The sequence below is a fragment of the Zootoca vivipara genome, chromosome 6, assembly GCF_963506605.1.
Source record: "Zootoca vivipara chromosome 6, rZooViv1.1, whole genome shotgun sequence".
Taxonomy (NCBI): domain Eukaryota; kingdom Metazoa; phylum Chordata; class Lepidosauria; order Squamata; family Lacertidae; genus Zootoca; species Zootoca vivipara.
Window position 1 is genome coordinate 72797166 of NC_083281.1, and position 12688 is coordinate 72809853.

Genomic DNA, 12688 nt, shown 5'->3' on the forward strand with positions numbered 1-12688 from the left:
GGCATTCCGTGGCGCAAATGGCCCCGGTTGTTCTGACACTCACCTCAGGTGATGGGGGCTGAATCAGATGAAGAGACTGCAAGTAAATTGGAAAAGTCATCCAGGCAGATCACTCTCCATCGCCCCATCTGCCCCCATTGGGCTTGTCAAAAGGGATTAAGGAGAATTCCCAGGGTGAAATATGCCAGCGTTTTTTCCAAAAAACCCCTCTTCCAAATCAAAGGCATCTGTGAGCTCAAATCCTATTTGAATGTTATAAGGAAAGCAGCAGGAGGAAGAAAACAACCAACCAACTGAATTAAAACGTAGCTTTGTGTTCTTAGAACATTACCACATATAAGTTCCTTGAGGCCTGAATTCTGGGCCCCACAGTTTAAGAAGAATATGAACAAGCTGGAAGGTGTGCAGAGGAGGGAAAACAAGATGAACAAGCGCCTGGAAACCGAGCCTTATGAGGAGATGGGGATGTTTAGCCTGGAGAAGAGAAGACTGGGAGGTGATATGAGAGCCATCTACACATATCTGAAGGGCTGCCATATACAGGATGGAGCAAGCTTGTTCGCTGCTGCTCCTCCTGAGGGTAGAACCCGAACTACTGGATTCAAATTACATCAAAGACGATCCCGACAAAACAGTAGGAAGAACTTTCTGGCGGTGAGAGCTGTTCACCAGTGGGATGTTTTCTCTTGAAAGGTAGATGACTCTCATTCATTGGAAGTTTTTAAAGAGAGGTTGGGTGGCCATCTGTCAGGGATTCCTTAGCTGTGATTCCTGCATCACAGAGGGTTGGGGCTCGATGACCTTTGGAGTTCAGCCCAACTCTACAATTTTACAATTCTACAGTTCAAATCCTTCTCAGCCATGAAGCTAACCTGGGTCAGTCACCATGACTTATATCCAATGCTGTCATTCTGCTCATGCCACAGACCCCTGCTTGCAAAGTGTAACTCCCCACTCCTCTCCTATGCCCTTCAGCATTTCTCTTGTGAAAATAGGGACGTCCCATTCCATAACGATAATTTCACTATTTATGCCCCACACATCTTACTGGGTTGCCCCAGCCACTCTAGGCAGCTTCCAACCTTTATAAAAACACAATAAAACAATTCAGAAACCGGGACGGCTTCACTAAATCAGGGATGTCCCTGGAAAATAGGGAAACTTGGAGGGTCTGCTCTCCTTTCCCATGCAGCTTCCTACCTACAATCTAATTTTCTGCACCAGAGGTTTGGATATCTCTTTGGAGAAGATTCTGGATGGGGGACGAAACAGGAAGGGTAAGGTGCACTGCGTGAGTGGAAGGCTACTCATGCAGGATTAAAGGTAAAGGTAAAGGGACCCCTGACCATTAGGTCCAGTCATGACCGACTCTGGGGTTGTGGTGCTCATCTCACATTCTTGACCAAGGGAGCCGGCGTACAGCTTCCAGGTCATGTGGCTAGCATGACAAAGCTGCTTCTGGGCTGGCGAACCAGAGCAGCACCCGGAAACGCCGTTTACCTTCCCACTGTAGTGGTACCTATTTATCTACTTGCACTTCGTCTTGCTTTCAAACTGCTAGGTTGGCAGGAGCTGGGACCGAGCAATGGGAGCTCACCCTGTCGCAGGGATTCGAACCGCCGACCTTCTGATCGGCAAGCCCTAGGTTCTGTGGTTTAACCCACAGCGCCACCTGCGTCCCATACTCATGCAGGACTGGCTGCCACCAAATAGCTCATAATAATCTACCTTGCAGGATTGTTAGGAGGGTAAAATGTGGAGAGGGAAAACCATTTCCACACACCCTGCCCAAGCATCATGGAGGGAGAGTGGAATATAATTTTTTAAGAATCAGTGCTTGGAATGTAGTAGGTTAGCTAAATGCAGTTAGAAGCTTCAATTTGACGGGGAACTGGTTTTATGTAGTATCTGATTATGTAATGTATCCAATTTTATGGAACATTACATGCAACAATATATGCAACTATATCTATATTTATATCTATATATTAAGCAATTAAGTCCCATACGTCACTTTAATTCTGCAACATGATTTTACAGCTATGGGATACATAGAGGTATTTGTGCAAAGTAATTAGCATTGTTAGCTTTGTGAATCTGTTTACGCATTGTTTATCTTAGAAAATCTGGCGAGTGGGTGTGTATATAAAAATTATGCCAGAATATTAGGAATGATATAATGCATGTAATAGTGTGGATAACGTGCAAGAATTGGTTGCATTTTTAGCAAAGCTAGTAACAACACCTCTCTTCTTGGCCAAATCAAGGAGTGAGACAGGAAATGGGGGATGGGATCCATGTTTTATTGGGGATCTAATTTTGTTTGTTTATTTGCTTGCTTACTTGCTCATTTCTTTTAGTAATTGGTTTTATACTTGTAAACCACTTTTGGCAATAAAGCAGTACAGTCGAGTCACATCCAACGCACATTGAACTTACGCAATTTCAGCTATGCAAACTCTGTTGCAACTCCATTCCAGGAGCCATTCCAGCCTTTTTCTTTGGCCCTTTTGGGACATGTCTGCTTCCCTCTCTCCTCCTCCTCCTCCCTTCCACCAGTCGCTCACAGATGGAGGAGTGAGGGGAGGCAGCAGAGACACTGGAAAAGGTCTCCTCATGGGGCTTCCCCACACCTGCCAGCCAGAAAAGGGTAATTTGGGCTGCATGCAATTTTTGCATATGTGCACTATCCTTGGAATGTAACCCCAGCATACAGTGTGACTCAAATGTATGCAAAAATATTATTATTTAGGCTTCCGGTCCATCGCGCTGGTGAAGTTGGACGCAGGGACTTCGTGCTCCGAGGTCCCTGGCTTCGTGGAGGGGGGGGGAAGTCCGCAGAGCGAGCGGACTCCCCGAAAAAACACCGGGTAGAGAGTCCCGGTGACATAGTGCCCAGCTGTTTGCTCCGGACGCGAATCCTCTGCTGCCCGAGAGCTCAGTAGAGCAATCGAGAGCCAGCGGAGTGGAGTCGCGGGAGCCATTTTTGGGTTTCATCTTACCTCCTTGAAGTGAAGCTCCGAGTCCTCAGCCTGCAAGCGGCGGATTCTTCCAAGGAAATAAAAGACTTCTTCAAAGTAAGTCAAATCTCCATTCGGATCTTAAAAATTTTAAATTTGAAGATAGGAAGAGATTCTAAAGTAACGGAAGCCGATCTCTTCCAAATGGACAATCGGGAGGCGCATTAAACATTCCCAAGCCGAAAAGGGAAAACTTCTTTCAAGATTGCGGACCCGAGAGAAAGAAAGACTTTTCCAAACCTCCCCAGCCCCTGGTGTCGTTGCCCCTTGAGGTTCAGCAGCAACAAGGGGGAGGATGCTTTGACAGCTGTCAAAAGCTGTCAAATTGCTAAAGGACTAAGAAAGACGATTTTATTCCTGTGAATTGGAAAAATTGATTCAAAAGGTTTTAAAAGGATTTAAGTGGATTGTAAATTTGAAATCTGATGAGGTTAAAGACAAAGGATAAGAACAGCCAAGATGGAGCCGACAACGTGGTAGAGAGGAATTTTCCAGTACCCTTCGGCCCTTATCTCTAGTCTGCCTGTGGTTAAGTGAGTTATGAAAACAAAGTTCTCTCGAGCTTTCCAGGAGGCTGTGCGGAGCTACCTACAAATATGGGAAGATATCTACAAGGAAAGGCAATGTTTGAATCCAACAGAAAAGGAGAATGAGATGCAAGAGCAAGATTTAGAGGACAATTTTGAATACGAGACTGTGTGTGAGAAGCAACAACTTGAGGACAATTTAGAGACTGATTTAGACCAAAAAAAATATGTGTTGGATGATGAAAAACAAAGATCTGAACAAGGAGACGAGGCCGACAAGGAGAAGCAAAGTGAAGAGAAGATTGATGGAAAGTGAAATTCCTGGAGAGACTGAAATGTTGAACGGTGTTAGTGAAGGGAGGGAAAGGCAGAAAGAGGGGGGAGCAAAGGCCTGGAAGTGGAAGAGGGATAGAATTGGTGTGGGGTAAAAATTTTAGTTTAAGGTATACTTTTGGCTTATGAATAACGTTGTCGGAGTCTTGGCCTGTTAAAGGATATGCTGATCCAATTGGGAGGGGGGACATTGGGGGGGGGGAAGGAGAGATTTTTTTAAAAAAAGTTTAGGGTTAAGAGTTTTCTGGAGGGAGTAGAAGAATGGCTGAGGAAACATGCTTAGAGTTTGTTTTTTTTAGTAATTTTGGTGATCAGAAGTTGTTTGGGTGAAGAACTGCTTGTCTCCCTCTCCTTACTCTTGGTACCCAGTGGCAGGGGGTGCTTTGGGGAGAGAGGGAGGGGTGGAGGGAAACCCAGACACAAAAATGGAACCTTTTGACTGCTGGGCCCCTCGGGCTGCCCCGGTGGCAGGGGGGGGGGACTTAGGGGAGGACAGCATGAAGAAGGAGGAGGATTGTGTTAATATTGTAAGAATAAGATTTTGTATTGGAGTAGAAAACCCGCCATAACTATGTAATGAAGTTGGGAAATCCAGGAGGAGGAGAGTCGTGGAAGCCACTAATATTTTATTTTATTTTCCCCTCTTTTTTCTCCCTTTTTATATTTTTTCTTTTTTCTTTTTTATTTTTTTCCCCTTTTTTCTAATATAGCGAAGAAATAGCTGGGGGACAAGCCAAACCCCAGAGATCCTCCGTCTTTATCCTCTCAGTGGCAGGGGGGGGATGAGGGGGGAGGAAGGAGGGGGGAAGTCAAACCCAGCTTGGAATGGACCCCTTTGTTTCCCAATGCCCATGGGTCTCACTGGTGGCAGAAGGGGGCCTGTGGGTGGAGGGAAAATGAAGGGACAGAGTTTATGTTGTATGCTTTGTATGTGTCCTTTTTATAAAATTAATAAAAATTATTATTAAAAAAAATATTATTATTTAATTCACATTGAATTTTTCAGGAAATCCCATCCCTGTATATATGCACGAACACAATGACTGCTTTTTGACACTATTAAAGGGATGCTTCACTAGCATGGTGCAAGGTGCAGGGAGCATACCTGCCAAGTCTCACACTGAAAAATGTGGGGTCAGCAGCAGCGCGGCACCGGAAATTGTGTAGAAGCAACTTCCGAGGCCGCTCTGCCCATGTGTGGGCACTGGAAATCGGGCAGAGCAGCACCGGAAGTCGCTTCTACGCATGCCCGGCGGCCATCTTGGTGGTAGCCGTATGGCGGTGGCCATCTTGGTGACGGCTGCCATGCAGCCACCTTGGTGACGGCTGCCGCCATGCAGCCACCACCAAGATGGCCACCGGGCATGTGTAGAAGCGACTTCTGGTGCCGCTCTGCCCAATTTCCGGTGCCCACACATGGGCAGAGCGACCCCCAAAATGGAGGCTCCCTGGCAGGTAGGAAATCTGGGGGATTTCCGGGATTTTTCTCCATTCAGGAGAACAGCAGGATACGGATTAATATCCGGGTGTTTCCCGCGAAAAACGGGATACTTGGCAGCTAAGGCAGGGAGATAAGAGGAAGAAACTGAAGTTTGATGTATGCTGTGGAAGTAATTTTAGATTTTTTCCAAATTTTTAGATATTTTCCCACTTAAACCAGAAAACAGGAAGAGTGAAATGCATAATGAATAATAACAAAGGGGAGTTAATTGCCTCCCAAGTTTTTAGAAAGGGGCAGACTTTGAGTTCATCATGAGTGGGAAAGATGTATCCTGCATGCTGAAAGATCCTGGCGAATACCAAATCCACGGTGCTTTCTTCCCTGCGCACTTCAGGCCTGTGATTTTTCCCTTCCTTATTAAGGCCTCCATTTAAAATTCAAATCTGATTATGCTAGATAAATACATACACGCACAAAATAGTCCTGAAACCTGATCACTTGGTAGAGGCCAACGTTACTCAGATACTGGAGGATAATAATTAAATTTGAAATTGCAGGTATAATTAGCAGGAGATAATAGAGTTTTCTCTCCCAGGAATCCGAGTTGCTGTTCTTTCATAACTGATATCTTTCTTCCTTATTTATTTAGATTTTGGTTTTTAACCCACCTTTTCCTCCAACAAACTTACAGTACCGCATTATGACTGACCCAAGGTCACTTATTAAACATTGTGGCTGCCTGGAGATTTGATTCCTGCATTGCAGTGCATTGGAGTGGGTGGCCTCTAGAGTCCCTTCCACCTCTAAAATGTGATGGTTCTTACTGGAGGAGCCAGTTGAGGGACTAGGTCCTGAACTCCCTTGAGAACTTTAAAGGGAGTTTGCCTTTCAGTCAAATGGTCTGGTGTTCTAAGGAAAGCATTCTGGATCAGGCCAATGGTTGCCTAGTACAGTGGTACCTCTACTTACGAATTTAATGCGTTCCGAACACACATTTGTAAGTCGAAAAAAAATTGTAAGTCGAATCCCATAGGAATGCATTGGGAGAAAAAATTCGTAAGTAGAAGCAACCCTATTTAAAAATTTCTAAGTAGAAAAAATCCTATCTAAACCGCATCCAAGATGGCAGACAGAGCTCCATTCGTAAGTAGAAACATTCGTAAGTAGAGTTATTCATAAGTAGAGGTACCACTGTAATAGAATCACAGGACTGTAAAGTTGGGAGACACTCCAAGGGTCATCTAATCCAACCCCCTACAAGGCATGAATCTCAGGTAAAGAATCCCTGTCAGATGGCCAACCAACCTCTACTTTAAGAATATCCAATGTAGGAGAGTTCACCACCTTCTGTGAGAAAAGGTTCCACTGTTGAACCGTTCTAACCACCAGAAAGGGAGTCCATTCCACTCTCAAACATATCTTACAATCAATAAGTTTCTCTTAATGTTTAGTTGGAACTTATTTTGTTGTAATTTGAATCCATTGGTTCGGGTCCTACCCTGCAGAGCATCTTTTTCTCGCAGTGACCTTCCGGATGCTTGTGGGAAACCTGCAAGTTGGACCAAAGCCTGAGAAAAACTCTCCCTCCCTCTGGTTCCCAGAAACTGATATTCATTGGCATTAGTGCCCTTGACCTTGGAGGCAGAGCATAGCCACCATGGCTGGTTGCCATCGGTAGCCTTCTCTTCCATGAATTTTCTCCAATCCTCTTTTAAAGCCATCCAAGGTGGTGCCCATCTCAATACATAGTCCCATGGGCAATATATATGCGTGATAAAGAATTATTCTGCTTTTTGCAAAGTCTCATTGAGAGTCACATTGCGATTGGTCCTTTTTCTGCCTACCCAGACAAGGGGCACTGCTTACTCTCTTGAATACAATACCTTAGTTGTTAAAGGTAAAGGGACCCCTGACCGTTAGGTCCAGTCGCATATGACTCTGGGTTTGTGGCGCTCATCTCGCTTTACCGGCCGAGGGAGCCGGTGTACAGCTTCCAGGTCATGTGGCCAGCATGACTAAGCCGCTTCCGGCGAACCAGAGCAGCACACGGAAACGCCATTTACCTTCCCGCTGGAGCGGTACCTATTTATCTACTTGCACTTTGACGTGCTTTCGAACTGCTAGGTTGGCAGGAGCAGGGACCGAGCAACGGGAGCTCACCCCGTTGCGGGGATTTGAACCACCGACCTTCTGATCGGCAAGCCCTAGGCTCTGTGGTTTAACTCACAGAGCCACCCGCATCCCTTGAACCTTAGTTGTTACGATGTGCTAAAATGTGTCTGAGCCGCATTCCCGGCGGACCACCCCATTCCTTTTGTTCAAAATCTCTTCCCTTCCACCTGCAGTTGTGCCCAGAGTGGGAACACGAGGAGGAACAGCCACCAGCGTAAAATCAACCAGCAGGAAGAGAGTTGTCAGAATCTGACGGACTTCACCCCAGCCAGAGTCCCTAGCAACCTGGATATATTCACGGCCTACAATGAGACGCTACAGTGTTCCCATGAATGTGTGAGGACGCCGGTGTCAGTCTATGCGGAGGAGACAATACTTCCCCCAGGGGATTATAAAACATCTTTCAATGGAAATAGGTAAGGAACCAGAAGCTCGGTCGGACACATCCATTTGCATTTAGTGGATATTGGATTTGGTGGTTGACATCATGAGCAAAATAGAGTCTTTCTTTCCTTCCTTCCTTCCTTCCTTCCTTCCTTCCTTCCTTCCTTCCTTCCTTCCGTTTCTCCCACACAAGCACAAGTAAGGTAAAACCGTTAAGTGTCTCCTTCCACACCATCCCATTCCCCTCTGGAGGGAAACTTAGAAAAGCTGGCAAAAGCAGGGGTCCATATAGAATTGCATGGTTCCCCTATATGTTTATACTCATACCTTGACTGAAAAGGGCCACACACATCTCTGTGTACACCAGTGGTAGCCAACGTGGAGCCCTTCATTTTTTGCTGGACTTCAACCAGTAGAGGTTGACCCATAAAGGAGAATGGGGCACTGCCCCACCAACCCCATCTTACCCTCAGTCATTCACCATCTGCCTTCTTAACTGCATCCATTCCATGGGGGCAGCACCAGCTGCCAATTCCCTCCTTCTAAGTCTGAGTGTTGCCTTTGCAGAACTCAGAAGGGAGGAGGAGGCATGATAGCTATTATTTAACAATTGCATTTGTGCCCCACCTTTCTTCCAAGACCTCAAGGTGGTGCGTGTAGTCCTTTTCCTTTTATCCTCACAACAACCCCATGAATTAGGTCAGGCTGAGAGGCAGGGAATGGCCCAGGTCACCCAGTGAGCATCATGGCTGAGTGTGGGGATTTGATCCCTGGTTTCAAAGTCCTAGCCTGACACTGTAACCACTGCAGCTCGGTGGCTGTCTACTTATCATTAGTTCTGGCTCTGCCTGCCATTAGCTCTGGTTCCTCCCAGTGTTGGCCTCCTCGCCTTCCACTCTCCCAGTCCCAGCAGTTTCCAGTCTCCACTGACTAAAATTCCCAACACTTCCAGCCAGCATGGCTATAATGGTCAAGGGGGGGTGATGGGAGGTGGTTTCCAGCAACTTCTGGAGGGCACCACACTGGCTAATCCTGTATGTACACCCTGAACAGCAGTTTTACCCTATATGCTCTGAGCCAGGCACGTGATAAAATTCTCAACACTAGAGCAAAGATTTCAATGTGTGTCTGTATTAGATGTGACAACAGGCAAATGCCCCCCAGTGTAAAACAGAGAGGCAACAGTCTGCCAGGAAGTGTTGCCCTACGTTAGTCTGTCCCAGGACTGATCCAGAAACCTGATCATAGATCTCTCTTCCCAACTTCATGATCCATTCAGTGTAACTCAGGGTGAATCCAAACAACTGACAACCCTTTGGTGACTAGTTTTCTGAGTGAGTGTCAAGCGATGGTAGTCACTGTTCCCCCCCCCCCTTATCTATTAAACCAATTCTCTACATTCCAACCCCTATGATGGGATGAAAGGGGGAACAAGAAACCTGGAGAAAAACTGTAATAAGATAATTTTTCAGTTTGAAGTTTGAGGGGTGGAGGAATCACCTTGTGGTGTGTTCCTCCAACTTGACATCAAGATTGGTTGTATGAAATAGTCCTGTTTGCAGGACGTACTGCACTTGGGACTCTGCAACTATCTTTTTCTCAATTTGAAAAGGATCTCTGGGACAACCCAACACACACACAAATGTACCCCCACACATACACACACACACACACACACACACACACACACAGCCCTTCCTCTGTCTCCCATGCACAATATTTGGTCTACTGGTTCTAATTAATGTGAAGTGAAGTTTTGCAAGCACTGTGGTTAATGTGAGATTGTGGGACGGGGATTCTTTTGTCCAGCTTGAGATTTCATCACACTGAATATGGGAGGGCAAGATAGACACCGAGTGTAGTATTCAACACCAATCCTGCTCAGAGTAGACTCACTGAAGTTAATGGACATGGCTAATTCAGGTTCACTGAATCTGTGTAGGACTTGGTTGAATACTGCCCCATAAGTGTGAAATGTTAAGCATTTTCTCAGAAGCCTATAATCTGTAGAGTGCATCTGATTGAATGACCAGCAAAGCAGCCATGAGGAAATATACACTCAGTTGCTTAAGGGCCAATTGCATGCAACTATGAGGGGTTTTTTGTGTGTGTGTGTGTGTGTGTGTGTGTGTGTTTGACACTGGAATCACGACTATCCATTGTGAATCCCCTCCCTCCCTCCCACAGGAGACGTGGATGATTGCTAGGAGAGGCATAAACTCAGCCTTCCCCATCCTGGCGTTTACAGAAGTGGTTGGACTCTGGCTCCCACCAGTCCCAGCTAGCACAGCCAATGGTCTGGGATGATGGGAATTGTAGTCCAAAACATCTGAAGGGTCCTAGGCTGGGGAAGGCAGTTCCATGCCATCGTTGTTGATGCTACTACAAAAAAGCAAGTTTGGGGGGCAGGAATTCAACTCCTGTTCAATTCCTATATATTGTACACTTATGAGCACTTTCTAAGAATTGTAAATATCTAGACCACAAGGGTCTAACCTGTACACACACCCCAATATGTTGGTGGGCTATAATCCCCACAATCTCTGAACATTGGCCATGTTCTTGGGACTGAAGGGGACCTACGTCCTACAACATCTGGAGTACCACGGGTTCCCCACCCCTGATACATAGGTATAAACCACCCTTCCCAACCCAATTCCATCCAAATGTTGTTAGACTTAAGCTCAGGGATGATCAACATGTGGAGGACTCTAGGCAGATGAGTGATGCCCTTGCTCCTCCTCCATCCCACTAAGGTCACAGCCAGCCAACAGGATCCTGTGTTGTTTAGCCACTCCTTGATATTTTTTGCCCAATTTTCATGTTACTTGTTGCCATGTTTTGTTTCTATGGTCGACTCCCATTTCACATAGGATAGGTTTCTCAATCATTTTACTTCCCAGGGAAAAAATGCCCACTGCATCCAGAATTTGATGTTATGGATGTAACCTGATCATTGGGAACTGGTGGCTATGTCACAAAGGCAATTTTAAGTTCAACTTTGCCTGCCTGTCCACAGATGTAGGAAGTGTAGTATCCCACAAGTCCCAAAGCAATTTGTGTACATCCAACGATGCCACAATCATTTTATTTGGCTTAAGAGTGAGAGGGAACTTGGCACAAAAAAAGTCTGGCTTTAGAAGATGATCAGTGCAAAGATTTCCAACCAAACATTTGCTGCATACTTGAAGCATGCTTGAACTTCATCTACTAAACCCAATTAAGATTCGGAGAAATCTCCACACCACTACTTTATCCCTGTCGGTCCAAATTTGGAACTGAACTTGAAGAACGAAAGGGGGCACCACTCCAATTCTGCAGGGTCCCCAGGAATGGGGGAGGGGAGTAGTTGTAATCTATGGGGGGGGAATAAGCTTGTGGAAATATGTGAGGGTGCTGTGGACACTGGCTGAAGTGCCAAGATGTGGGCTTCCTGGTGGGCAGAAGATTGGCAAATATTTTTCAACCATTTCATTGTGTGCCTGTAATAGTGATGTTGGAATATGAGCCCCAGCCAACCAATGCGGGGTGGTGGTGGTGGTGGTGGGGAGAGCCATAGAGTAGCAGTTTTGGGGAAGTGGGGGGGGGTGGAGGGCTTACCTATGTGTCTGTGTGTTTTCCTGTTGTACCCATGAACTGTGGAGAACCGTTTCATACAGGTGCCTTTCCATTTTATGCTCCTCTTTCTGTATTCTTCCCCGGCAGGTGTGCATTGGCTGGAAAGGGTTCATTGTGATTTATTTCTACAGTATCTTTTTAAAAAAGCGGGGGGTGGAGAATATGATTTTTGTCTAAAGGTGGTGCTTTGTTGGGAATTATTGGTCTCTGCTCAATTCTTTCAGATTTGGCAAAATTGCCGGTCTTGCAATTTCTTTACAGAGGAAATCAGAGGGTAAAACTTTTCATTTTTTTGCATGGCCAAAAGCCATTGGCCTGGTATCAAGCAGGCATCTTAAATACGGTAGCCTATGACTGTGTCTGCAAAGCTCATTGGAAAACCACAAAACCACAACATAAGATACAAATATGACTCTTTCCCCTGCATCTGAGGCAGACTCTTTTCCCCTGCATCTGTAGGGATTGAGGCTTCAGTTACCATTAATAGCCCTATATGGTTATTAATATGGCTATTAGAGCCTCTTTATCCTTCAACATGGGTGATATAGCATCCACTCATGTTGGGATACCAATACTGACTGGGGATTTTGTTTGTTTTAATCTGGGGTGGGGTTTCCCCCACACCTTCAAAAAACAGCAACAAAAAAAACCCCTCCACTTTCCTTTTGGAACACCCGCAGAAGCCAATACCTCCATCCAAAGCATCGTTTTGAAATTATTGTCCCCACTCAAATATGAAAAGAAAAAGCTGGTTTTGGGCTGCAGACGTAGCTAGACTTACTTGCTGTGTGTCACACATTGCCACGTGCCAGTCGATTTTTCTGCTTACTGCAGACCCTCCTCCTCTGATCGGCATCTAATCCCTGTGGCCTTTGTGTCTGAGAAATGGTTTGAAATCTCCTGTTGACCAGCCGAAGTCTGTTTTATTTCCTGGGGGCAGGGCAGACGCCATGTGCCAATTTCCTGGTACGTACCTTCTCTTCCGCCATTTTTATTCCCAAATCCCCAATCTGTCTGACCAGTGAAATCCCTCCCACACTTTCCAATTGCACCCCTTCTGTGATCCGAGGGAGCTCCCCGATGCTTTTAATTAAAATGTCTTGCTAGTTTACGCAGAAAAAGAAAGAGAGAGAAAGCGAGCACGGCTTTTGCTCTGCAAACACCAAACATTTGCTGCTACATTAATCTATCGA

General features: G+C 45.8%; 1 protein-coding gene across 1 annotated transcript in view; it reads left to right on the forward strand.

Moving 5' to 3' along the window:
- AJAP1 (adherens junctions associated protein 1) overlaps positions 1 to 12402 on the forward strand; it is a 60920-nt gene extending 48518 nt beyond the window's left edge. Inside the window, exons 3-4 of the mRNA XM_035120960.2 lie at positions 7667 to 7909; positions 12330 to 12402. Coding sequence (XP_034976851.2) covers positions 7667 to 7909; positions 12330 to 12402 — 316 coding nt within the window. The remainder of the gene's footprint in view (positions 1 to 7666; positions 7910 to 12329) is intronic.
- Positions 12403 to 12688: the final 286 nt, after the last annotated feature.